At 34.8% G+C, this 22,936-nt stretch overlaps 2 protein-coding genes across 4 annotated transcripts; one reads left to right on the top strand and one right to left on the bottom strand.

Moving 5' to 3' along the window:
* Positions 1-304: 304 nt before the first annotated feature.
* Positions 305-5,113, bottom strand: LOC132203209 (uncharacterized). Of its 3 annotated transcripts, none has more exons than XM_059630812.1 (6): positions 4,809-5,113; positions 4,557-4,685; positions 4,294-4,442; positions 3,974-4,184; positions 3,716-3,904; positions 305-2,230 (listed from the first exon to the last, which is right to left on the bottom strand). In XM_059630812.1, the coding sequence occupies exons 3-6, from the start codon at positions 4,386-4,388 to the stop codon at positions 2,210-2,212; spliced, it is 516 nt and encodes a 171-aa protein (XP_059486795.1). In that variant the 5' UTR covers positions 4,389-4,442; positions 4,557-4,685; positions 4,809-5,113; the 3' UTR covers positions 305-2,209. The 3 variants fall into 3 exon arrangements, with proteins under 3 accessions (XP_059486795.1, XP_059486793.1, XP_059486792.1); XM_059630810.1 differs by having other exon boundaries at positions 306-2,217; XM_059630809.1 differs by lacking the exon at positions 305-2,230 and having other exon boundaries at positions 2,829-3,904.
* A 14,790-nt stretch (positions 5,114-19,903) lies between these two features.
* LOC132203408 (TBC1 domain family member 19) lies at positions 19,904-22,677 on the top strand. Its single transcript, XM_059631187.1, has 13 exons — positions 19,904-20,209; positions 20,265-20,465; positions 20,520-20,658; positions 20,809-20,896; positions 20,950-21,010; positions 21,066-21,180; positions 21,241-21,353; positions 21,403-21,477; positions 21,626-21,688; positions 21,757-21,919; positions 21,988-22,189; positions 22,244-22,430; positions 22,486-22,677. Exons 1-13 carry the CDS (start codon positions 20,105-20,107, stop codon positions 22,558-22,560), a joined length of 1,587 nt encoding a protein of 528 aa, XP_059487170.1. The 5' UTR covers positions 19,904-20,104; the 3' UTR covers positions 22,561-22,677.
* The last annotated feature ends 259 nt before the right edge of the window (positions 22,678-22,936 follow it).

Genomic DNA, 22,936 nt, shown 5'->3' with positions numbered 1-22,936 from the left:
TATTCCAACTGGAACCCAACCATTTTTAGGGCCAAAAATACATTAAAAAAATATCATATCTATATATTAAAAATGTAAACATGACTCGTTTATGTGATTATGGAATCTCCATTATTAATTATGCATTTTTCACTCTTTTTATATGAAAAATGGATTTACATGTGCTCACATACAATACTCAAATCAATTTTTCCCAAACTTACAAAAATTAAATTAAATTAAAGCAGATATTTGATGCACAAGTTAAAATGATTTTTTTTTTTTTGTAAGATAGAATCCAGATTTATTGATCAAATAATATAATCTTTTTTATATCAACACATATCAAATGATGAATATTTTTTTAACGACCTGATGTGTATTCTTCACGTCAGCTAATTCACTGTAATCGGCTTCTCATATTTATTCCCAGCCTAATTTAACTGCTGCCAAATTGAGTTTTGATGAAAAACGATTTCAAATTCGCGTCATGTGACCAAGCCTATAAAACACGCTCTCCATCAAGTCGCCGCCCGGCCCGCAACTTGATGGATGACGGATTTTGCCTAATGCCTATTAATATTTTGATTCGAACGAAGGAAGGGTCAGCACAGAAATTATAAAGCCGCTTCCACTTAGAGAATACATAATAATCCGCGCCTTTGAAGCTCTCCGTCTCTTCAGCTCGTTGATAACCACCCTGGCAAAAATAAATAAAAGGCACAACATCATCTCCCTAATACGCGGGTTTTCGCTCGAAAAAATAAATCTCCTCTCGCGGAATATAAAATTAGATTAATATAAAAAAGCGTCGTTCGCTCGCGCGCCTCCTCTCTAATATGCCGCAGCTACTATTTTGTGTGTCCCAAGGTCAATTCCTGCGATGCCAACTAAATCACGATCATGTCTAGTGTTGTGGAATAAACGCCGTCGGCTGCTTGCTTATTACTCGAGGGAATCGCGTGTGAGTTAATTTTTTATTGCCAGCGCCGCGATCCGAAGCAAAGGCAAAGGGTATCATCCAGATCACCCATCCGTCCATCTGACGACTCCTTCGGTGAGAATAAGTCCATTGCGCGCCCACTACATGTTAGTGCAGCCGACAAAAAAAAAGACAAACAAAAAATATAAATATATAAAGGCGCCGCGGTTGAGAGTAAGAAAAGTGCACACTCTTAATTTCTTTTCACTTTTCCCTATAATATTTCTGAAAAGTTCAATCGCAATGTTTTTTATCCTTTTGATTATGATATTATGATAGAAATTTTCAAATATCTAAATTTTAATATCACACCCTGGCATCAGATAAATCAAGAACTATTAGAATTAATTCTTTTTCAATTAAATTAAAATAATAAAGCATTAAATGGGCTCTTTTGTTGTGTTTTTCAAAGTAGCAATTACTTTTGTTTATTTTTTTCTTCCTGAAGATAAAAAGTTCGTTGCTCCATATTATTCAGTTACGAGATGCAATTATATAATTTCAACGTGAAAACAGAGATGCTGCCGGCCGGGTCCACAAATTATACAATCCAGGAGATCTCACAAAGAAAGAATGCGATCATTACGCCGTTTTAAACGACTCTCTTTATGTGTTTATATGCAGAGCCTAAACTAAAACAAACACAGACGCAAATAATCTCCTTAATTTGGGTATGTTGGAATCTGGCAAGATGCAAACAAGCAATTACGCACACCGTTTGCATTGGAAACACAAGATCACTTTGCATTGAATACAATTCCGTCTCTTTCATGTTTCACGCGCGCGCGTTTTCGGCACCGCAAAGTCCACGCAATCATTAAATAATAAAACCGACTGACTGAGATGCTGGCGATAGAGATACGCTTTTATCTCTCTCTCGTGCGCCTAAATTACAATGGGCAAGAGACAATGAGAGTGCTAATTTGAATAAATAAACGAGAGTTTCGGAGTAAAATAATTTAATCTCTCTGCATGCAACGCCGCGATGGGGATTTTTTGGGTGCGAACGCGAGAAGGCACGCGACACCGCGTGTGGCTCCGACAGAGCCGCGACTACACAGCTGATTTTGTGGCGCAGACTTGGACTCGGCTCTAATCATGCCCTGAGGAGATTTGCGCTATTTCAGCCTGAATCTTGATGAGGGAAAAACATCAGGATGATGAGATTTGTCACCTTTTTTCTTGCTAATTCGTCGGTGCCTTTGTTCTTGGCATTAGATTAGCCCTGGCGATTCACATGAAAGCATATCAAAGATCTGCAAAAAAAATCTGAAAGTTTAAGTGACGTTACATCTCAAAACCGTAAGTTAAACACAATTTTTAAAAAATAAAAAGGATCAACCAAGTGAATTCATTTGCTGGTGCTCCCCAGTCTAGATGTGAATTATCCAGATAATTAATTGTTGCAGAGTAGCACGCAGCATGCAATGACACGCATATATTTTACATAAATATTAAATTGTAATTTTGCCGTAAAGTAACAAACAATAAGAAATTTATTATATTTGGAATTTGGAGCAATTTGTAGAACATTTTTGCTAGCAAAATTTTATATAATGCTGACCAAAGATTCTATTTATTTTGATTATTTATCTGTTGTCATTTTTAGAACGCAATAAATTTTTTAGCTCATCTAACAAAAGATATTTAGGAGAAGAAAAAAATCATAATGTTACTAAAGATTAAAAATCAAGCAGTAAGCTGTATGCTCTTGTAGTTTTTCCCGTCTAAATTCTGATAAAATATTTTTGAAACCATAAAATTAAAACCATAATCCGTAATATGTATACTATATAGATAGAAATTATAGCGGAATTTGCAAAAGGTGATGATACGGTCCATAATACTGAGTAAAATTAAAAAAAGCTCAATTTTTACGTTTTTATTACGGTCTTCACACAATGAAAATTAATAAAAAAATCAGTAAATTTTTACCTGTATGAAATGATCGCTAAAAAATACAATTTTACAGTGTATTTAACCAAGACATTCATATGTCATTTTAAAATCTAGAATAAAATCCCTCTGTAAAAAGATATTTAGAAATATGGATAAATTTAGAGATAAACAATTCTCTATTATGAAACTTGCAGATTCAGAATTCAAAAATAACTATTTATACAAAAATCAGAGTTCCGATTCCAGTTGAGTTTACATCCGTAGAAAGTCGAACTGTTAAACTGTCTTGAGTTATGATTTTTGAAGAATGAAATAACGTTAAATTTGATTTACACCATTGACTTTTCCAATTCAAAAAGTTTACTGTTATTTTGTATTGGACTCCTGTTGAGATTGGAAGGTGATTTTGTATTTCGTATAACTTAAATTTCTGATCATAATTTTTAGTAGTGCCCTCATAGATTTTTTCGCCGTTTTTAGTAATAAAAATTTGAGCCTCTGGCTTGTAATTGCTATCAAAGTGGGTGAATGGTATGAATTGAAATCCTACTAATCTGACGTTTTTGTTTGTGTTGAACTCTAAATCAAGACAAATATTAAAATAACCGCCAATAAATTGTCCTTCCAATTTTATCCAGAATGCATTTTCCAATAGAAATATGTTGTCCTCCACAGTGCTAAAGTTCTTTGGCAAGAGTCTTTTGCTGATTTAATTGAAATACTCATAATGATGTTCCACTTTTCGTCCGAAGTGAAAATATTGGTATCGGTTTTTGAGCAAAAACTTGCGAAATCTTGGTGCTCCATTGAGAGGAAACGGATCTTCTTGAGGGGTTTGTTGATGACCTCCCTTACCTTGGAATCTGATAATTCTTCATTCCTTTTTTGCACTTGAGCTTTCCCCCACTGAACAAGGGCTTCAAGCAAGTCACACTCATTGTCTATGCTCAGTTGCTCCTGATTCAACACGTCCATGACAAGGTCTAAGGATGCATTTTCCCAAGTGGAACTTGTTACCACTTCTCTTGTGTTACTTGAAATCACCTATGCAATAAAAAAATTATAAAAAAATCATCGCGAATAATACGCAAAGAAAATAAAATATAGTATCACCTCCATGCACCGTACCAAGACTTCTTTGTTTCCAACGTTTTTGAGAATTTCGTAAACTGGCACTGCTGTTACCCATTCATGCGACAATTTCAACAAAATAAACGAGTTTGCAGCGTTCATCAGGTTGTCAATTTGCCATTTGTGTGCAAATTTACACACCAAAGCAGCAATTATAGCGTTTTGAAAATATGCTTTCCGTCCATAGATAAACCTTTCATGTATATTCATGTTAATTAATATTTGGATTTATATTCCATTTTGAAGATTCAATGATTTTTTATAACTCAGTTTGAAAACAATTTAAATGTTATTCTTCCTACCTCATGGCAACCTCAAAAACTTGTGGATCTGTATCGTCCATTAGAATTTCATCATCAGGACTGTTTCTTGCCTCTTTAAAGTTTCCGTGAAACATGGTTTCAAAAACTTTGCTTGAAACAGATAAGACAAATTTATGGCACCTGAAAATCTGTAAAAAAAAAAATTAAATAGATTATACCATTTATTTAAGTGCGGTGTATAATTTTTTATTAAAAAGTTGATTAATTTTTATGCTAATTTTTTCCCAAAAACAGCCAATTACTTTTGCATTTTTTTATTTTGAGATTCCCACGCGGAAAGTGCAGTCATACATTGCAGAGGATTCAAATAGATGAAGAAGGTCAGAAGGCCAATCTCCTGTGCGCCATTCTTCTTTCTTATGAGCTGATTGCTATGAATGGAAAAAAATAGATTTTTAAGGTTCGCACAACTCTGATATTCAATACAAATAATTAACAAATAATAACAAAAATTAGGTGATTAAAATAAAAAAAAATCCGTGCAATTATCCTACCATGGTGAAGTATTTACGTATGTTGAATTCCTGGGTTTCCAAAAGTCTGATCAAGTCTTATCAAACTAAAATTTTTCAGCGTAAAAGTGCCCAACTTATTCTTGTTTTACCACTTTATAGCTGCTGAGGCGGGGAAAATTTTGCGGAATAAAAAGTGTTGTTATACTCAAATTCTTCAATTGTTGTCGATTAGGAAATATTCAAAATCCTTTAAAACGGTTAAGGCCGGCAAAAAGTTGAACTCTGCTGAAAATGATGGTCATGTACTGAAGTATTATTTTGAAGTTATGTGAGCTCTCCTTACTTTTTATGAAATCCCAATGTAAGTGGCGTCATTTTTTATCTCATGACTTAACCAAGAGACGCAGAATTGAACGAATAGTATTGCAGTGATAAGATAAAAAAAATAATGATATATAATAAAAATATCAGGACACTAATACAGCTAAATACATTTATGACATCTAAATGCGCTTGTGTATATAGATTAAAAGATATGACTTAATTATATAAGGGCCAACTTTTTTGCAGAAAAATTATAATATCCGTTTTTTAATGACATTAATCAACTAAATAAGCCGTGATGCATAATTTAAAGAGGAAATAATAATTATAATAATAATTTAATTTTGGAAATATTCAAATATAATCCAGCAATGACCATTGCTTTATTTATTTTCATTATTATTATTATGTTTGTTTCCAATAAATATTGTAAACTAAAATAATTAAATTTTATTGATTGTGTTCCATAAGTTCACAAGCAATAATTCATTCTTTATGAATCCTATGAAGGGCTTGCTTTAACGAATATCCCCATCATCACGCGTCTCTCTGTTAAATTTCTTCGCGGTTGTGGATTTCCACTGAAAATCTCTGACATCTCATCGATCTAGAAATTCCCCAAAACACGGCTATTTCCCTGTCGGTGATTTGGCAGCAAAAAACTTTGAGGGCGCCTCGCATGACCAGCTTGGAAATGGACAGACACCCACAACATCAATCTCCGAACGCAGCAGGCGGACACAAATTTGGAGCAAAAACGGCCCATTCCGCAGATTCCCTGAAACTATGATTAAACAGCGTGAGAGATCGGCGGGCGGACGGCGCGAGGGCCGCACAAAAAACATAGCACGTGAAGGATTAATAATATATATACGGAGGCAGAGACGCCGAAGCAAAGAAAGCTCATCGAACCTGCGAGAGCGGAAAAATTGCAATGCCGAACGAAAACTGGTCTGAAATAATGATAATAATAATCGGGTGCTCATCGTGAATACCAAAAGCAAAAAAAAACGAGCGGTTTTTTATATTTTATTTCGAGCGTGCCTGGCAGTCTTTTTACAAGGGAGGGAATAATTGCAATTAGGCCGCCAAGTGCGAGCTAATTATTATTTTGTTAATTGCCATGGGTGCCCGTGTGGCCGCGGTTGGGCAATAAATTAACATTACCTCGCGAGACACTGCACGAGAGCTCTTTTTCACACAAGTTTTAATGGCTGCCTCGTGTTTGCGTTCAAGGAGGAATAATTTTTTTAATAATTCAAAGTATTTAACTTCAACTAGGAGCACGCGAAACTATATAAATTATAGAAAAGCGAGCGTCGAAGAAGTTTTTTTAATGATTTTCAGGTGGAGCGTTTCGCGGTAATAAATTTTCGGACAATTCAACCGTCTCGGTACAATTTTATTGTCCCATCCATGACCATGTCATATATTTTCAAGAATTGTCTTTCAAATAAAAACAAGCTTTTTCAATTTTCTCCCAAGCAATTCCGTGCGCGAGACGAGAGGGAAATTATTGCAATAAAAAAGGGCGACCTCGCGGACGTCTTTGAGATTAATTAGTCAAATAGATGAAATTCTTGTCTGGCTGACTCCCGGATCATTCCGTTGAATTAAATTAATTAGCCCGGCAATTAGAATAAACTCACGTATTAGACCAACTATGTCGTAAAAATTCCTTGTCAAAAGCCGGCAATTAAAATAGCCTGCGCGCTCATATTCCCACTCCACCTACTTTTTCATATCAATGAAAAATTGCTCGCGAACGCAGCAATTCCAAACACCCAATTAAAGTGCCCAGCGGTGAAATCGTAAAAAAACGGTCCAATTCATTTGGCACATCTCTCGAAGTGCGACCTTGGCCGCCTCATTAGTAATTGTGTGGACAACCCCCCGCCGAGCCACCCCCTAGGTCCCGAAGGTCTGCCCTGACGAAGAAAGGCCTCCTACGCAGGTATGGCTAATTACCGCAGCTTCTTTCGAATACCCGCCTGTCGGATTTATCGCTTTTTTAGGGCCTTTGTCTCGGAATTTATTTCGCTGCCGGTGTAATAAATTCGATTCGTTATACGCCCGAATTCTGTTTGTTTTGACTTCTGTTGGAAGCGCCGTGTCTATATTTATTTCTATTTTTTTTTCGAGAGGGTTGGGCGCCTGCTTTTGCTTTTATTGTGAATATTTTTATTCCATTCCACCCCGCAGCTCAAGAGGGCCTGCCTGCTGCACAAATTGCGGACACGTACCCTAATAATGTGATTGTTATGAGTCCGCTGATGTTTTAATTTTTTAGTGCGCGGTAAATCAACACGGCATGGGGCCCGGCGATGATTTTGATTTGGAATTCACGCCGTTATTTATTAATGTTTGTCAGCACGGTTGTCCGAATCAAATTGGAGGTGGTGAAATAAAATTCCACTCTTTAGTGGGCTACCCTCTGCGAGTTTTATGTCCCGCCGATCGGGCTAACTGTCATTATTTGCACTCGCGCTGGAATTCGCGAACGTTATGAATAACAGAGATGAAATACGATTTGTTGATTGGCATGAATATTTTATGTGCAGAATTTATATTTTTATTGTGGAACTGCTCAGGGAAAATCTAGGAATAAAATCGCATGGGCCAAGCTATTGTGACTATATCAATTCAAAATAATTATAAAAAAAAATGCATCCCATACCCTCTGAAAAGAAGAAATAATTACAGTATCAAGCTGATCAAACCGCATTTAACAAAAGAGCCCCAATTTCAATTGTCGGCGCGCGCCCTTGGGAGCCTTTTATTATTCTTTTGGTCTTTTGCTCCGCAAGACACAGACCTTACCGGACAATTCCTCTTTGTGCAGCGTGTATTTCGTGCTTTATCCTCTCGCGAGACGGTGCACAAAAAAGTACAGTAAGTTCAAGGAATCTATTTTGAGTGGAATGTCCTTCGCGCACCCCGGCACAAAAAGCATAAAAAAGCCCCACACTTTTCTATACACGCAGGAGAGCGAGAGATGACCACATGATAAGCGAGCCGCGCGGCCCAAGACGCGCACCAGGAAAATAATCACACGCGAGTGGATACTAATGAAAATGATCGGAGAGGGTCTCCTGGGCTGCGGATCGTAATCAAATCTTCTTTAGGAGCAGATAAAAATCGCTGTAAAGCAACTAAAGCCGCCAAATTTTACTGTTCACCTAGAGAAATACTTCCAAAAATAAATATTTGAAGAGGAAATTTTATTCAAATTAAAATTGGTCCAATTACTACAAGACAAGCGAAAACAATTCTTTGTAAAATGCTTTCAGATGTTGCTGGAAATAATTTCGACATGAAATTATTGAGAAATAATTACAAATATGTTAAAAAATTCTTACAAAATTCCTTTAATCATGTCGGTAAACAAATGATTCTAATTGATGAACGACTGCATTTTTCATTTAATTTTATTAATATCAATAACTTAATTTTTATATATAATTTTTACCATTTTTATAAGACTAAATATTTGTATATTGAAATTTTTTAATATATCTCAATAAATAATATTAAAAAAATGAAAATTAACTACAATTCATCAATTTATAAATTTTTGATGAATTAAAATACTTTAACCGACAGACTTAACGCTCCAGTGGTGATGATGGGTTGATGCTGGGCACACACCATCTCATATATAAATTTGCTCCCGCGTTTCTTACACGCATCACTTGTCCATATAACACATACAGCAAAAAACCAATACACGCTGCGCGGTCGTCTTGATTTATAAATAAAACCCACCCACCTGAATAATGAGAGCGCCGGATCAAAGCAAACCAATTTCGTCGAGTGTTGCCTGATTTTATTTATTTATTCGGCGCCCAAAGACTTCCAGCAGCGCGAAACTGAAGTTGGATGGTGTTTTGGCCTCGTATATTTAATTTCCTCACGGCAACTGACCAGCCGCTGTTTCTTCTCCAAATAATTGGAAAAAGTGGGGATTTAACGAGTTGAAAAGTATTTGAACCATTTCATGAATTATGTACACGGCGAGAAAATATCCACGGGCAGTTGCGAAAAATTTCTATAGGTGAGATTTTATCACATCCGTGAGTTGTTTGACTTTTAAACAAGCGGAAAATTCTCTGCCGAAATGTTTTAAACGCTTTCAAATAAAACTGCCGGCATAAAAAAGTGAGTGATCTTAATTTTCACCCAAAGAAGTGCCAATTATCAGATTCCAAGCGAGTTTGGGTTTTTTACGAAAGATTATTAAATAATCTCTGAAGAATAATAAATTATTTTCTGATAAATTTGATTTTTTTCTTGCGTCCATCAAACAAACCAGGCGGCTGTTAGTGTTAGTGGATGCTGACATGCGATCTTCTTTATTAAATTATATAGATATTTTTACTCCCACAGAGCACAGATAATATAAAACTATACTATTCTATTTTACAAGCTGGTTAATGTATTGCATCACGAAATTTTGATGTCGAGCTAAAAAAAAAATGGCCAAACATCTAATTGGGAGCTTTTGGACTTGGAAACAAATCACTTTACATGAAATTTGACAGAATTTTTACTAATTTGAGTCAAAGACAACTTTCTGTTTTAAGATATAAAAAAAATTGAACTTTCTATAAAGAGACAATAAAAATGTGTGACCTGCTGCCGCGATATTTTACGCGTCTTCTCGTCAAATTATATACAACATCAAGTAAAACCAGATTCACTACTTGTACTAGTTTCTGCTCAATCCGAGACAGATATATAACTTAATTTGGCAAATTTTTTTATGCCCTTTAATTTTCTCGTGCGTCATCACTCCGTCATTAATAAATTGGAAAGCACGCCAAAATATAAATATTTAAAGTCCTGACTTCTTCTATATAGCAGGTTTAATTTAACACTAATAAGTTATGCAGATTATCCTTCAAAGAGAGTAATTGCAACTGCAGGCTCAATACGAAAGTGGTCTTACTTGTTACTTGGTGTTTTTTGCTTGGCCACTGCCGTTAGTGGGCAGTTTATTATTAGCAGAAAAAACTTCGGTCAATGCAAATGAGATGGTAATTGAAATCTTGCAGAAGAAACGTTCAGATTGAAATTATACTTGAAACGTTAAAATTATAACCAAAAAATTCACCAAATTAAAAAAAAAATCAGAACTTTTGCAGCATTGTTGAAAATTTAATTTCTGAATTAATTTTGTTCCTGACGTCTTTCATTTCCCTCATATTAAAAATAAAAACCTGAGGCATCAGGGCAAAAGCTGCACGTGTCGTGCCTTCGAAAGTCGTTAAAATCTCTTATTTCTTCATCCCCTTGTGTGCCTCAAGTGAAAATTGTTCAAAATCGTCACGCCACCAGATTTTTACGATATAAATTTTTTTTCACCTCCAAATCTTCATAATTTCCACTTTTTGTCAACGGTCATAAAACACAGAGAAAGAAAATCGCGAAACGGAAGCAGCCAACAATGTAACACAAGCCGTAAAATAATCCCGCCTCTGTCTCTCTTCAACAAAGTATAGACTCGTCGGCTAATAAATAAAGTAGCCGATTCACAATACGCAGGCTGCCACAAAAAAGATCCGAAACGTGCTGCCTGCGTTGATGAATGTCACTGCATTCGGCTGACATTATTTTGTATTTGCCCAGCGGATGATAATAAAACGGCGGCATTAAAAAAGGTAGCGAGTAAGCCGCCGAGTTGGCACGTAATCCTTTGATAAAATATACAGCACGTCTCTGGCGGAATATTTTTTTTTTATGCTCTCGCGTTGATAAAAGACGATGAGGAATCCCTTTCCAAAATATAAAAGCGCAGGACTAGCCGCTATACACCCGCGCCATCCAAAAAGAGTTGGTCTGGATCATCTCTGGGCCGAAATTCCTTTTTGATTTGGCACCCTCACTCGGAATTTTATGATGTAAGCCTATAAAAAAATTTAATATGAGTTATATACGGCGTGTGTTGACTGAAAGTATCAATTTCGTACGTTTTTATCTTTTTCTGCTCCCACTGTGAGAGAGCTAGGAGATTTTTCAAATGAGATCTGATCTTCTTCCTGCTTAAATTGCCTTTTTGCGGCTGTTGCTGGCTATAAGCCTTTTATTTGCGTGATAAACATCGCGGCCAAAGGGTTGCAGATTTACGAGATTTAGATTATTGTTAGTCTTCTTTGAAGCCTTGTTTACTTTTGAATGCGTTTTTATTTCAATTGGCAAATAAAACATTTTTAATACAGAAACCGATTTTTAAATAATTCTTGATTTTAACTTGTTTTTAAAAAATATGACGAAGTTTAAGATTAAAATTTTAAGTGTTATAAATTGTGACCTCTTTTAATTCTATAATAATAATAAAATTTAATACAAATTTTAGTGCTAAAAATTTCCAAGTAAATCATTAAAGGCCGCGGGTAGTTTTATAATAAACTAGTTTTGTGGCTATACAACAAAGTAATAGTCAGAGAGAATGGTCTTCTCTAATGAGAGATGCGAAGAACACACCGGACATGCCGGCCTCAAAAAGATTGAAGCAATTTTCATTTATTAGATTTAGATGGAGTGGATTTTGGAAGGGACATGAGATTCAGAGAAGTAACGGCTAAATTAAGTCAAGACTCGAATTCATTAAAAATTTTACCAATAAAAAAATCACACCTAGCAGTACTTTTTATCTTATTTCAGTTCTTTACATGCATAAGAATATATGTAATAAGAAAAGTTTTGCCAAAATCATGCCACTTATAGGAATGAGTTGATTATAAAATTTTTAATTCAAGTTAGCTGCAAGATTTCAATTAAATTTTTTGTTGATAAGAGGTCGTACATGCGTCTGGCTATCTCGTTGCAATTTTATCGCATCGAGCCATCTAGATTTGCTGTTCTAATCATAAAAAGAAAGAATAATGCAATGTTTCAGAAACTACAATCTGCTTTAATTTTGGACAATATATTATAATGCTGGAGAGCCTGTATGCATTGAGTCCAGCTTTTAGTATTACTTTAGATTTTCTTTTTTACCAACGAAAAAAAAACTAAAAATTTCAAGTATTCAAAAAAATAAATCAGTTATTATACTTTCAGTGAGTTGTTCACTAGCACTGTTGTGCCTATTTTTCTATTTGTTTTTGTTGTGTATGAAATCAAATATTATGTTTCTCTGGGAGCAAGTTATTTTTGAAAATCATATTGTATTTTTGTAACAGCTTAACAAAGAAAGGACAACATACTGTAAAAAAAACGATATTTTATTTTAAAAAGTGCAATCGTATTTGGCAATGAGGTTGAGGTACACTTAAGCGGTTTGGTCATTTCGAAGGCTGAGGGATGGCCTTTGGTTCATGGTTATTTTCCCTCTTGAGGGGGATGGCCTGGTTATGCCTGGTTACCCTCATTTGCGATACTACCGCATCACTTATAGTGCCAGGTTTGATATATATTGGCACCTCCCTGCCTCAAATCGCACTTTATCAAAAATTTGCAAATAACAATGGTATTGAATTAACTGCTGCTCATCTGGTCGTATTTAAAAAAAAAATTATATCCAAGCCAGGTTTATTGAAGGCTTTGTTTGTAGCTTATTATTGGGATATAAGGATATTTTCAAAGATTTTTAGTAGTTAATGAAATTTTATAAAATGAGTAATTTTGACATTTCAGGGCCGAAATTCAACCCAGAATTGTAAATATTGCTAAATTAAGATTTTAGCAAGCCACCTATTGTTCTGTCCATTAACTGAGTAAGCTTCTTTTGTGATAAGATATCATGAAATACACCTCTGTCTTCCATCGCATGCAACTTTCTATTGTTATACATTATATTGCATTAGCAGCAAAATGTCTAAAAAAAATTCAATATATCGCTCAAAATTAAATCTAAGCAAAATTTACAAAAGAACCATTAAATAAATGCTCCGTAAATTTAATGCAATCCTAAAATCTCTTTTTAATGAGTTGAATACACAAATTTTAATTTTTTTTATCTTTGAAAATTAATTAAAAATTATATAATTATTTTTTTCACAAGCTTTCCCAGTTTTTTAAGCTATAGCGTCTCCATTATTTTAAAGTCATTTTGTTTGACCTAATTTAAACATTTTTAATAAATGTTTGTAAGCATTTCAATTTTTTCTGTTTATGATTCCAATAATCAGAAAAAATATTTTCACCAATTTAAGTGCCAAAAGAAATCTCTTGACAATTGCATCTTCCCTTAACACTTGATGTATGATTTTCTTTCATTTCATTATTACTGCCATTATTACACGATTACGATTGCAGAGGTTGAAAACGAAACGTACAATTTGAGTGGCACGGGGTGAGACCCTTGTGGCGAAGCAATCTCGCGCGCCGCCGTAATTATACACAAGAAAACAGGCAAATACAAAACAGCCATCCTTTTCTCTGTGAGATGGCAGAGGCAAATAATAATTGTGTATAATAAAATGACAATTCAACTCTTGTGGTCCAATTTGGAAGATGAAAAGGAAAGGCTTCTTTATTTATATAAGGAGGGCCTTTCATAAAGAGTCTTGTCGAAATTGCATATTATATAATGTTACAATTCTTTGTAGGTGGTCAGGCGGATAAAAAATAATATATAAAATAACAGAAGAAAGAAAAACACAACCTTCTCCCCTTTTTTCCAACAGACCTGCCGCCGATATTAAATTAAATTTGATCCCGGCGTGCGTTCGAAAAAAAGTATCATGACAATAATAAAAAAAAAAAAGAGGGAATACATGAATGCGTATTATAATTACATCTTTGCATATAGATTGAGAGCCTGCAATTTACGAGCAGAGGGAAGGGAACTGAAATGTGCTGGATTTGTGCATGCCAGAGAGATAAAGAAGTCTTTAATGTATTTATTATTTGGTGCGGGTTGCTCCGGGGTGTCCGCGCCGCGAGACGACATAAATAATTCGTAAAGAGGCAAAGGGTTGAACGAGATTAGCATATAATAACACCGCATTTCCGAATAAAACTCTTTATTGCCCACCGAGAATTTGCGTAAGAATGCACATTAAAAGGGAATACTTCTTTTTTGTTACACAAAACAACCCTTTGGCAGTTTAGATTGAGATTCGATCCGGTGGGTTTTTCTCTGGATTAATTTTATATTCTCGGTAGCTGAAAAAACAGTGAAGCGTAAAAATACAAACCCTAGCAGCTAGTCGAGAATGCAAATCAAAGAGCGTACGTGCCAAAATGAATCTCTCTGGTCTATTTTATTTTCCGATTTTTTGTCCTGCGTGAACAATAATTACATTAATCCCCACCTAATACCTAATACTTAAAATGTTACGCTAATTATAGAGAATCGCAAATTTGCAACCCTCGCGGCTCTGGCTTTTAAAAATCGTTCGTCGCCACATCTCAACTATAATAATAGCACCGCAACACTTTTTTGTTTAATGACTGAGTGCGCGTGCTGCAATTATTATCAATTTGCAGCGTTTTTCTACTTGTGCGTTCTGATATGTGGGGTTAATGGCTTCTCTATTTTTGAAGCTGTGAGAAGAGTGAGGTGAGGGCCAAAATTATTCATTCATGAAAAAGCCCTAAAGGCTTCTGAGAAGTCAAAAATAGACTGAATAAGTTCATTCGGGGCCAATAAAAAATAATGCAGTTTCTTCGTCATAAAAATTAATTGTTATTGTGGCAGAGAGATCACTTGGATTTTTATATACACTTTAAACTGATGATCAAAAATCTGAATTTCTAATAGACCAATAAACCAGTGTTTTTCAATGTTGTAATCCAATACAAATTTTTCACATTTATTGTTAAATATAGTTGGTATCACTTAAATTCTAGAAAATTGGCAAAATATCTTTAATTTACTTGTTTTCTCATGCAATTTGAGTAAATTGACGTAAAAGTTCTTGTTTAGAAAATACATCATTGTAAATATTTATAAATTTTTTAACCAATATTTTCCTATCTTGGTTACATTTTTGACTGCTTATTATTTTTTATTGATAAAATATTGAAAGCAGTAAAAATAAATATTTTAGATGGCTAAGAAATCACTCAATAGTAAACAACGATGATCCCTATATTTTATGGAATGAATGTAAGAACATTCGCCGCTTACCTGTTTACCAAAAGTAATCTGCAAAATTTTGATTGTTGTGGAACTATCAAAAGACTTGAGACTGGTACAATTTACTTGTGGACTAAGAATGTTCTAGAAATTATCCTTTAAGTTTCATGCCTGTAATATAATGCGCATCTAAATTTTTCCGAGTTATTGCAAAATATTTAAGTTCTGAGAACAACAAAATTTTTTTGCAAGGTTTTTATTTAAAAAATAAAAGAGTATTTGTTCCTAAAATTACCATTTTTAGACAAAAATCGCAAAAATCAATAAGCGAAGATTAAATAAATTTAACTGATTAATTTTACGACTTAAAGAAATTTGGCTTGGGGTTGTGTTGCGAAAATGCGTGTTGAGGAAGTAGTGCGCGGCGGAATCGCGCGTCTGCAGTCGGATTAAACGCGCGCTCACTTGCAGACGGCAATTGGAATTAATAGTGCCTGCTGTGAATAGGTGCAGGTGATTTGGCTCCAGGAACATCTGCCCCGGCCTGCGTCTGAGAGGACGCGTGCCAGTGGTGCGCCCGAGGCCTCCAAAGTGCCTCCGTCCGTCCGTCTCCTTCCTCCGCATTCAAATCACACTCTCGCCGCCGCCGCCGCCAGTTTATTTCCTTGTGCGCTATTTTGCCAATGCATGAATACATGAATGGATCAAAATCATCATTATTATTGTTGTAGTACTTTAAATAAATTAGATATTTTTTTTATTTTAATTATATTTAAACATTTTTGTTTCATATTTCTATATTATTCATTTAATAAAGTTTCTTGATTAAAAATTTTTTAAGTTAAATTTAAGGTCCTTTTCTGAAAAGTAGATCTACAATTTTCAATTAATGCAGACTATATAATTTTCATTTATATTTAAGATTTAATCTAATCTAATGGGGAAATTATGTTATTATCTAGTTTAAAATAAAATTTAAATATGAATTCAGGATGCATTACGCTAATGCTTGATTAACTTATTTGAAATTTAAATAATGAAAAACCTTTTACCTATTTCACTGACAAATAGACTTGTCTATAGATCGTACACGCACTTTTAACATAAAATGATTGGGCAAATAATCCAATAAAATATAAAAATTTAATTGCGAAATACACGTTTATTGTGTGCAAATTTAAAAATTATTAATGATGCATTATAGATACTAAATCCATAAAATTACCAATTTTACTAGAATTCACAAACTTAATAAATTCGTGAACAATTTAAGAATATTTAATTGATATTATATTTTGGTTAATTAGACAGCTGTCCAATCGGCAGTGGCATTTTGAAATTATTGCTACCTGGAACAAATGCAATGTAAAGGATCCTTTTTCGGTGATCCATCAGATCATTTTCCTGGACTAAAAAAAAGGAGGCGCTTTTTTTTTACGTTGGCATATATATTTGCATTGTTCAGATAACCTAAATGCGTGGCTGCCAACCCCCTATAATTATTTATGTGTATTCCCAACGACAGAAATTAATTTCAACAAAAGAGCACTGGTAATACGATGCCTCATTAATTGTGATTTGATGTGTTTTCTTTTGTAAGCAGAGAGAGATAATATTCAAAAAGAACCCTGACTGACAGAAAAAGGCACAGGTATTATATCAGAAAGATTAAAAGGTCTGCCGGCGATTATGATTAGTTAGAATAAATAGGTCTCTTAACATCTTTTAACTATTAAAAAAAGAATCAAATTAGGCATGAATTAAGCTAGAATCAACAAAATCCTAAAATTTGGTGGCCAAAATGTTAGTAAAATCATTGCTTAGGCAACTGAAATTTACTCTTTTTTTAAATCATCTGCTAATTTTTAAACTACTATTGATATCTCATTAAGGAAGAAAATCCATAATTAAAAAAATAAAAATGTTCTCCGGCTGAGCTAGTGGAAGAAAATTGAGCGGATTTTTTTATCCTCTTGAGACTTTTAATTTCCAGCTGCCCCTGCACCCGTCTACCCTGGAGGGGGTAGGTGCTGGCTGAAAGGCCTCTGTGTGTTTGTGACGTCAGTGCAGGTGAGCCAAGAATTAAATAGCATAGGCCCGCGACTTGTGCACACACACACGGGCCGCCGGGATGAGCTTTGTGAATCAAGTATAACGGTGATTCCGCCGAAATCGCTTTCGTCTGCTGCATTTTTTTTCATATCAAATAGGAGGAAAACCGAGACCCACGCGACGAACACGAGCCTGGCTGCAGTTGTCGACCAACAATTGTTGCCAGAAAAAAATAACAGGCGTGGGTGCAACCTGATCGGAAGCAAAAGCGAGTCCCGCTACTTTTCCTTTCATTATTTTTCCCACTTGCACTTTTTGCATTTCCCTTTCGCTCGCAGAGGATGCGAGAGAGTTCCGTTCATTTTTTTTTAACAAGAGCAAAATTTTGTTCCTTTTTCATATAACTGTTTTTTCTCTCAGACAAAAAAGCTGATCGATAACCGTCTCAAACAGCAGCCCTTGCTCATCTAGTTGGACCACTTTTAGTTTTAGTGGAATAATAAAAATTTTCTCTTCAATTCGACCGAGTCCCGAATTAAGTTGGAGTGCAAAAAAGGGACATTTGATTTGGGGCAATAAAATTAGCATTTATCGCTTAGTCGATACGCTTTTTAGTTAGGGGCACGCGGCTCATTTGAAACTCTGTGCCCTGATCTGGCAACTTTCAAATCATACATGTATCTTAGCAGCTGTCAAAGGTGCTGATGTTGGTCCCTAATTTGAATATGTGTACTTTCTGATAACGGCATCAGTCTTTTCCTTCCTTCTGTGTTCAACTTCTCAGCTTGCACAAGATACTATAAATTTGCATTTTCATCTCAACTTGAATTTTTAATAATTTTTAATTATAGGAGTTTTTATGGTTACTTCTTTGAAAGATAATCCATAGAGAAACAGAATCCCACCGCAATTGTCACGGAAAATTTGAATCAAACTTATGAATAAGCCTACAAAAATAAAATTTTTTTGATGAAAATTTGAGCACTGAATTTGTAGGTCATAAAACGAGCCTGCACCTTGAGTTAATCATGCTTAAGGTATGGCCCATTGTTTTCTCGAGGAACAGCATGTGTTTGGCTGACACTGCAGCGCTATTTAAAGAAGTTTTAAAATGCACACGGCGGCGTCAGTTGGCAACAATCACAAATAAATAACTGCGATTGAATGCGGCAAGAGCGTCCTTCCTGTGTGTCTTGATTATCGCCAAGATTAAAATCACATGCGCTAATAATAAACAGAAATAAAAAAGACGCATGTAACATTTGGCCAGCACGCGGCTTTAAAGCAGCAGGTACTTTAAATGAAGCAAAACAAGCCATAAATTAAAAGGCTTAAGAGGGAGTTGTCTGAAATTTTTAAAAGGGGCCAAAGAAGTTCATAAATCAGAATCGAATTGCCGCCGCTGTGTGTGATTCTCTGATACATATATTTTTGGCGTTCAAAGTGCCCAACATGATAATTACTGCACACCATATTTGTATTCACCGGCTTGGAAAAAGTCAAAAGGAATGCGAAATGTAATTGCAGCAAATTTTGCCCGTGGCTCCAAGGAGTGCACAAAGAACACTTAGGGTCCATAAAATTTTTATTTTTCATACCCTCAGCTCGCACCTTTTGGTGCTTTTTTTCTTACAACTCTTATCGTGTAATTTGGCTCGCCTGCACATTTTACAGCACCCATTTGTGTGAAATTATGGATTTCGTGGAAATTTACTGCACTTAAATAAAAGTGTGCTCCGAGTTGAGCTATAGAAAATTTGCTTGTAGGTCTCAATTAACCAACAGCGTCTTTCTGTATTAATATGTGAGGACATTAAATTTACTCTCAACTAATATAAATCATAGCTGCTCTCATAACCAAATGGCTTGATGGGAGATAAATGATATTTTGTATTTTCATAATTGCATGAAAATTTTATCAAGTGTTAGTGTTCAAAAATTAATTAAATAAATAAATAGGAAATTATAAGTACGCCAAAAATTCACGTAGTTCCATGAAAATAAATGTTTGCATTAGTATAGAACCTACAGTAGAATGCAGCACCAGTACAATAAAAAATTAAATTTTGCATTTCATAAATGCAGAAAAAATTATTAGCTTATGCCATTGCTTCTTGCTAGTGGGAATTAGGAGATTAAATTTTAAACATACAAGTTCTGGAATAAAAATTTACTGGAGGATTTCGCAAAAGTTGTAGCATATTTATTTTGTAGCTTTTTAGTCCACAAATAAATTATCTATTATAATAAAATATATAATTCCGTCAAATTATTGAGTGGCAAAACAGATCTTAAAATCATTATAATTTCATATTTTTCAGGATTTATTTATATAAAATTTTTTTAATGATTTTTTAAGATAACCAAATTTTTATGGTTTAATTTCTTCCACTGTTACATGTGTGCGCCTCGTTTTTTTAATGGCATAATTACTTCAGCGTGCACAAACTGAACCACATTTCGCTGCGATGTTTTAATTGTGTCATGTGCATGCGTTCACATAATAAGCGAGTTGTAAAACAATTGGCAATAATTTTATATCCGACAAAAATGCACCAAAGCGCAGGGAGTGCGCCATAAAAATGCAGAGCAGCAAATTTGAAAACATTTTAATGAGCGGCAATAAAATGTAAGGAATTTCACAACCGGACGATTTTAACGATTTTATACATGTTATGAAAAAAATTCCTGCCGAGGAAAGTTTGCAACAAAAATAATCATATGGAAATGTAAACTTTTATAACGTGCCGAAAATCTAAAACAAGCAAAGTTCGTTAGTCGCCCTGGCAACGAGAGTCGCTATTGATAAAACTTCCCCTCACTGCAAATGAAATCGTGAATATAATTCCTCTCGTTTCATTAATACAGAAGCAGAGCCAATCTGGTTAGATTGCTACTGGTTCGAATTTCAAAATATTTTGTTTTGAGTCGCATGATGGGGGATTTGAAAGACAAGAGCATTCATTTCACGGCGCAGACAATATCCGAGGAGATCAAACAGATGCCCATGTATAAAGGCTTTTACAACGAGGTTCAGGTAAAGATAATTTAAAAAAATGAAAATATAATTTTATGGCATTATAATTTTATAGAAAATTGTATCCTCATCATGCGTCTCTAAAACCAATTTCCGTCCGAGCCTCCTTGCTGCCATGCGACAAACAGGGTTGGAGGTCGAGCTGAGGAACACCGTTTTCCACTGGCTCAGGGCTCACCCTGGACCGAAAGGTCGCTACCCTTCTGGCAGTGTTATCGGTTCGAAGGAGCCAATTTCGTATTTGAAGAAAGCACAGGTTAATTTTTTAATTTAACAAATTTGGCTAATAATAATACATAAAATTTAAAAGGTTCAATGGGAGAAGAGAATTCAAAAGTCACTGACTTCAATGTGCACAGAGCTAAATCAAGTTCTCTCAAAGTGCAGGACGGCTTCTGATAAAGAGGAGATGACAGAAAAGTGGACAGAACACAGCACTTATGACATAGGCAAATTTGAAATAAATTTTATATTTTAAATTTTTAGGATACTTTCAATTATTTGTTTATTCAATAAAACATTTTTATTTTTATTTATTGGACTTATTCAATTACTTTTTTCTCTAAATAAGTTAGAAAATTTTAATTTATATATTGCAGATTTAAGCCAGTATCGCCCAGTTTACGCACCGAAAGATTTCCTTGATGTGCTCCTGTGGATCAGAAGTCCAAATCACAGAAGTTTAGAGTAATTTTTTCCCATTTTTAATAAATTAAAATTCACGTGCAAAACATTTACAGTGGCGAAGGAACCTGGGATTTCAGTCAAATTCCGTTAAAAGTAAAAACCTTAAGTGAACTTGTAAGGTTATATCTATACAAAATGATTAAAAGAAACCAACCTCTGTATTTATTAGAAAAGTCTCTTTCAAGAAATTACCCAAGGGGAGCCTTTACTAGGAGTAAATTCTAGTATGCCAGCCCAAAGTCACGCTAATATAGAGGCCGAAAGAATAAATCTCGGAGAAAAAGGTTAGCAAATTTTAAAGTTACCAGTTTCTGTGGAAAATTTTATAAAAATTCCAACTTTAGTAATTTCAGGCAATCACGCTCCCGTGGCACAGGAATTCCTCAAACGCGGCTGTCCCAAGTGTTTAAGGGGCAAAATCTGGGCGCAAGTGCTCGGTTCACAAGTCAAAGACGAGGTTTAAATTACAGTATTCTTAATAAATAAATAAAATTAAAAAATTTTAGCACCTGGAACAATTTGAGGAGTTGAAGCAATTTGTCCTTCAGTATGATATGATTGTGGACAAACTTCTAATCAAAGTACGTTAATTTATTCAAAGTTGAGATCGCTGGAATTTATGCAACCTGTAGAACAACTTGGTGTATCCGGTTGCATAAGCGCTGCAACGCTCACGTATTTTGTCCGCTTTCTGGATTTTCTCTCCTAATAGATAATTTTATTTTTCAGGATGTACAACTAACTGCTTCCAATGACGATCAATATTTTGTGTTTGAAGACGTTCTTTACCAAGTGAGAAATTATTTTATAAAATCACCCTGAAAAAGAATTAATGATAATAAATTTATTTATTTATTTAGATTATGCTATGTTTTTCGCGGGATACGGAGATTCTGAAAATATTTAACAATAGCTCAAGCACCCCAGTGACTGGTTTACTGAAGGGTAAAAATGGAACCTTTGAAAATTCAATTGTTTTCCCACCAAGTGGTGTAATTCCTTTCCACGGCTTCACTATGTATGGTGAGGTTTTTTACATTATAAAGTCAACGAATTTAATTAAATTAATTGCGCATCAAATTTATTCCCAGCAACTCCATTCTGCTACATGTACGACGATCCAATAAGCCTGTACTTTACGTTCCGAGCTTTTTACATGAGATATTGGTTCAGGCTTCATGAAGTTTCCTCACATGAGCAGGGAATTCTTTCGCTGTGTCTCCTTTTCGAGCGTCTTTTGCAGAGGCACGAACCGACTCTCTGGTCACATTTCAAAAGAATAAACATTCAACCGTAATTTGAATTTGAAACCAAATAAAAAATAATTGAAAAAAATACAATTTACAGGATAAAAGTTGTTTTCAAGTGGCTAATGCGTGGATTTTCCGGCCACCTGCCGCCAGATCAATTACTGGATTTGTGGGACTTAGTCTTAGGATACGACTCGTTAGAGGTTTTCCCAATTTTGGCCGTCGCCATCCTTAGTTTTAGAAAAGACAACATCCTTGATGTTGACACAATACAAAATATAGAGGTTTGAATAATTTATTACATTTACATTTTTGATATGTTCATTGAATATTTTGCAGGCTGTCCTTGCAGATTTGTCATCACTTTCTGTAATCGCTCTTGTTCAGTTGGCTTTGATGAGAGACACGATTTAATCAAGAATATACATATTACATACCGATTGATCCGTACTTGAAAAAGTTTCAAACGCTTCGCCTGCGAGCTATGCAACCTGCATGCCATCATCAGCATTGGTTTTCCCATAGCGTGCTGCCGGCTGGGAGACTATCAAAATATTAAACATTTAATATTATAAAAAAAAGATTAAAAAATTTCAATTAAATAATCAATTTTTAAAATGTTTTAATCGGTTTTTACACGGTGGTCCTAATTCATTTTTTTTTCTCGAAATTTGGGTTTATTGATTAAGGTTCAAATTTTACGATACCACCCTTTTTTGGCAGGTCTATGCAACAAGGTTGAATATTTCCAAATGTAGGTCTCGGAAGAGCAGGATATTGTTATTCTTTA

This window comes from Neocloeon triangulifer, unplaced genomic scaffold (assembly GCF_031216515.1).
Source record: "Neocloeon triangulifer isolate White Clay Creek 2 clone unplaced genomic scaffold, ASM3121651v1 ptg000017l, whole genome shotgun sequence".
Lineage (NCBI taxonomy): Eukaryota > Metazoa > Arthropoda > Insecta > Ephemeroptera > Baetidae > Neocloeon > Neocloeon triangulifer.
The sequence above is the reverse complement of the archived record's forward strand: the minus strand, read 5'-3'. Positions and strand labels throughout refer to the sequence as shown.

What these genes read in the sequence shown, in the direction of transcription:
- LOC132203209 (XM_059630809.1), bottom strand. Translation starts at nt 4,388, where the DNA reads ATGTTTCACGGAAACTTTAAAGAGGCAAGAAACAGTCCTGATGATGAA. An exon ending in GTTTTTGAGGTTGCCATGAG is followed by an intron (nt 4,185 to 4,293) that starts GTAGGAAGAATA and finishes TATACATGAAAG; the next exon opens with GTTTATCTATGGACGGAAAG. An exon ending in TCTTGGTACGGTGCATGGAG is followed by an intron (nt 3,905 to 3,973) that starts GTGATACTATAT and finishes TTTATTGCATAG; the next exon opens with GTGATTTCAAGTAACACAAG.
- LOC132203408 (XM_059631187.1), top strand. Translation starts at nt 20,105, where the DNA reads ATGATGGGGGATTTGAAAGACAAGAGCATTCATTTCACGGCGCAGACA. An exon ending in AATAAATCTCGGAGAAAAAG is followed by an intron (nt 21,181 to 21,240) that starts GTTAGCAAATTT and finishes TTCCAACTTTAG; the next exon opens with TAATTTCAGGCAATCACGCT. An exon ending in TGGACAAACTTCTAATCAAA is followed by an intron (nt 21,478 to 21,625) that starts GTACGTTAATTT and finishes TTTATTTTTCAG; the next exon opens with GATGTACAACTAACTGCTTC.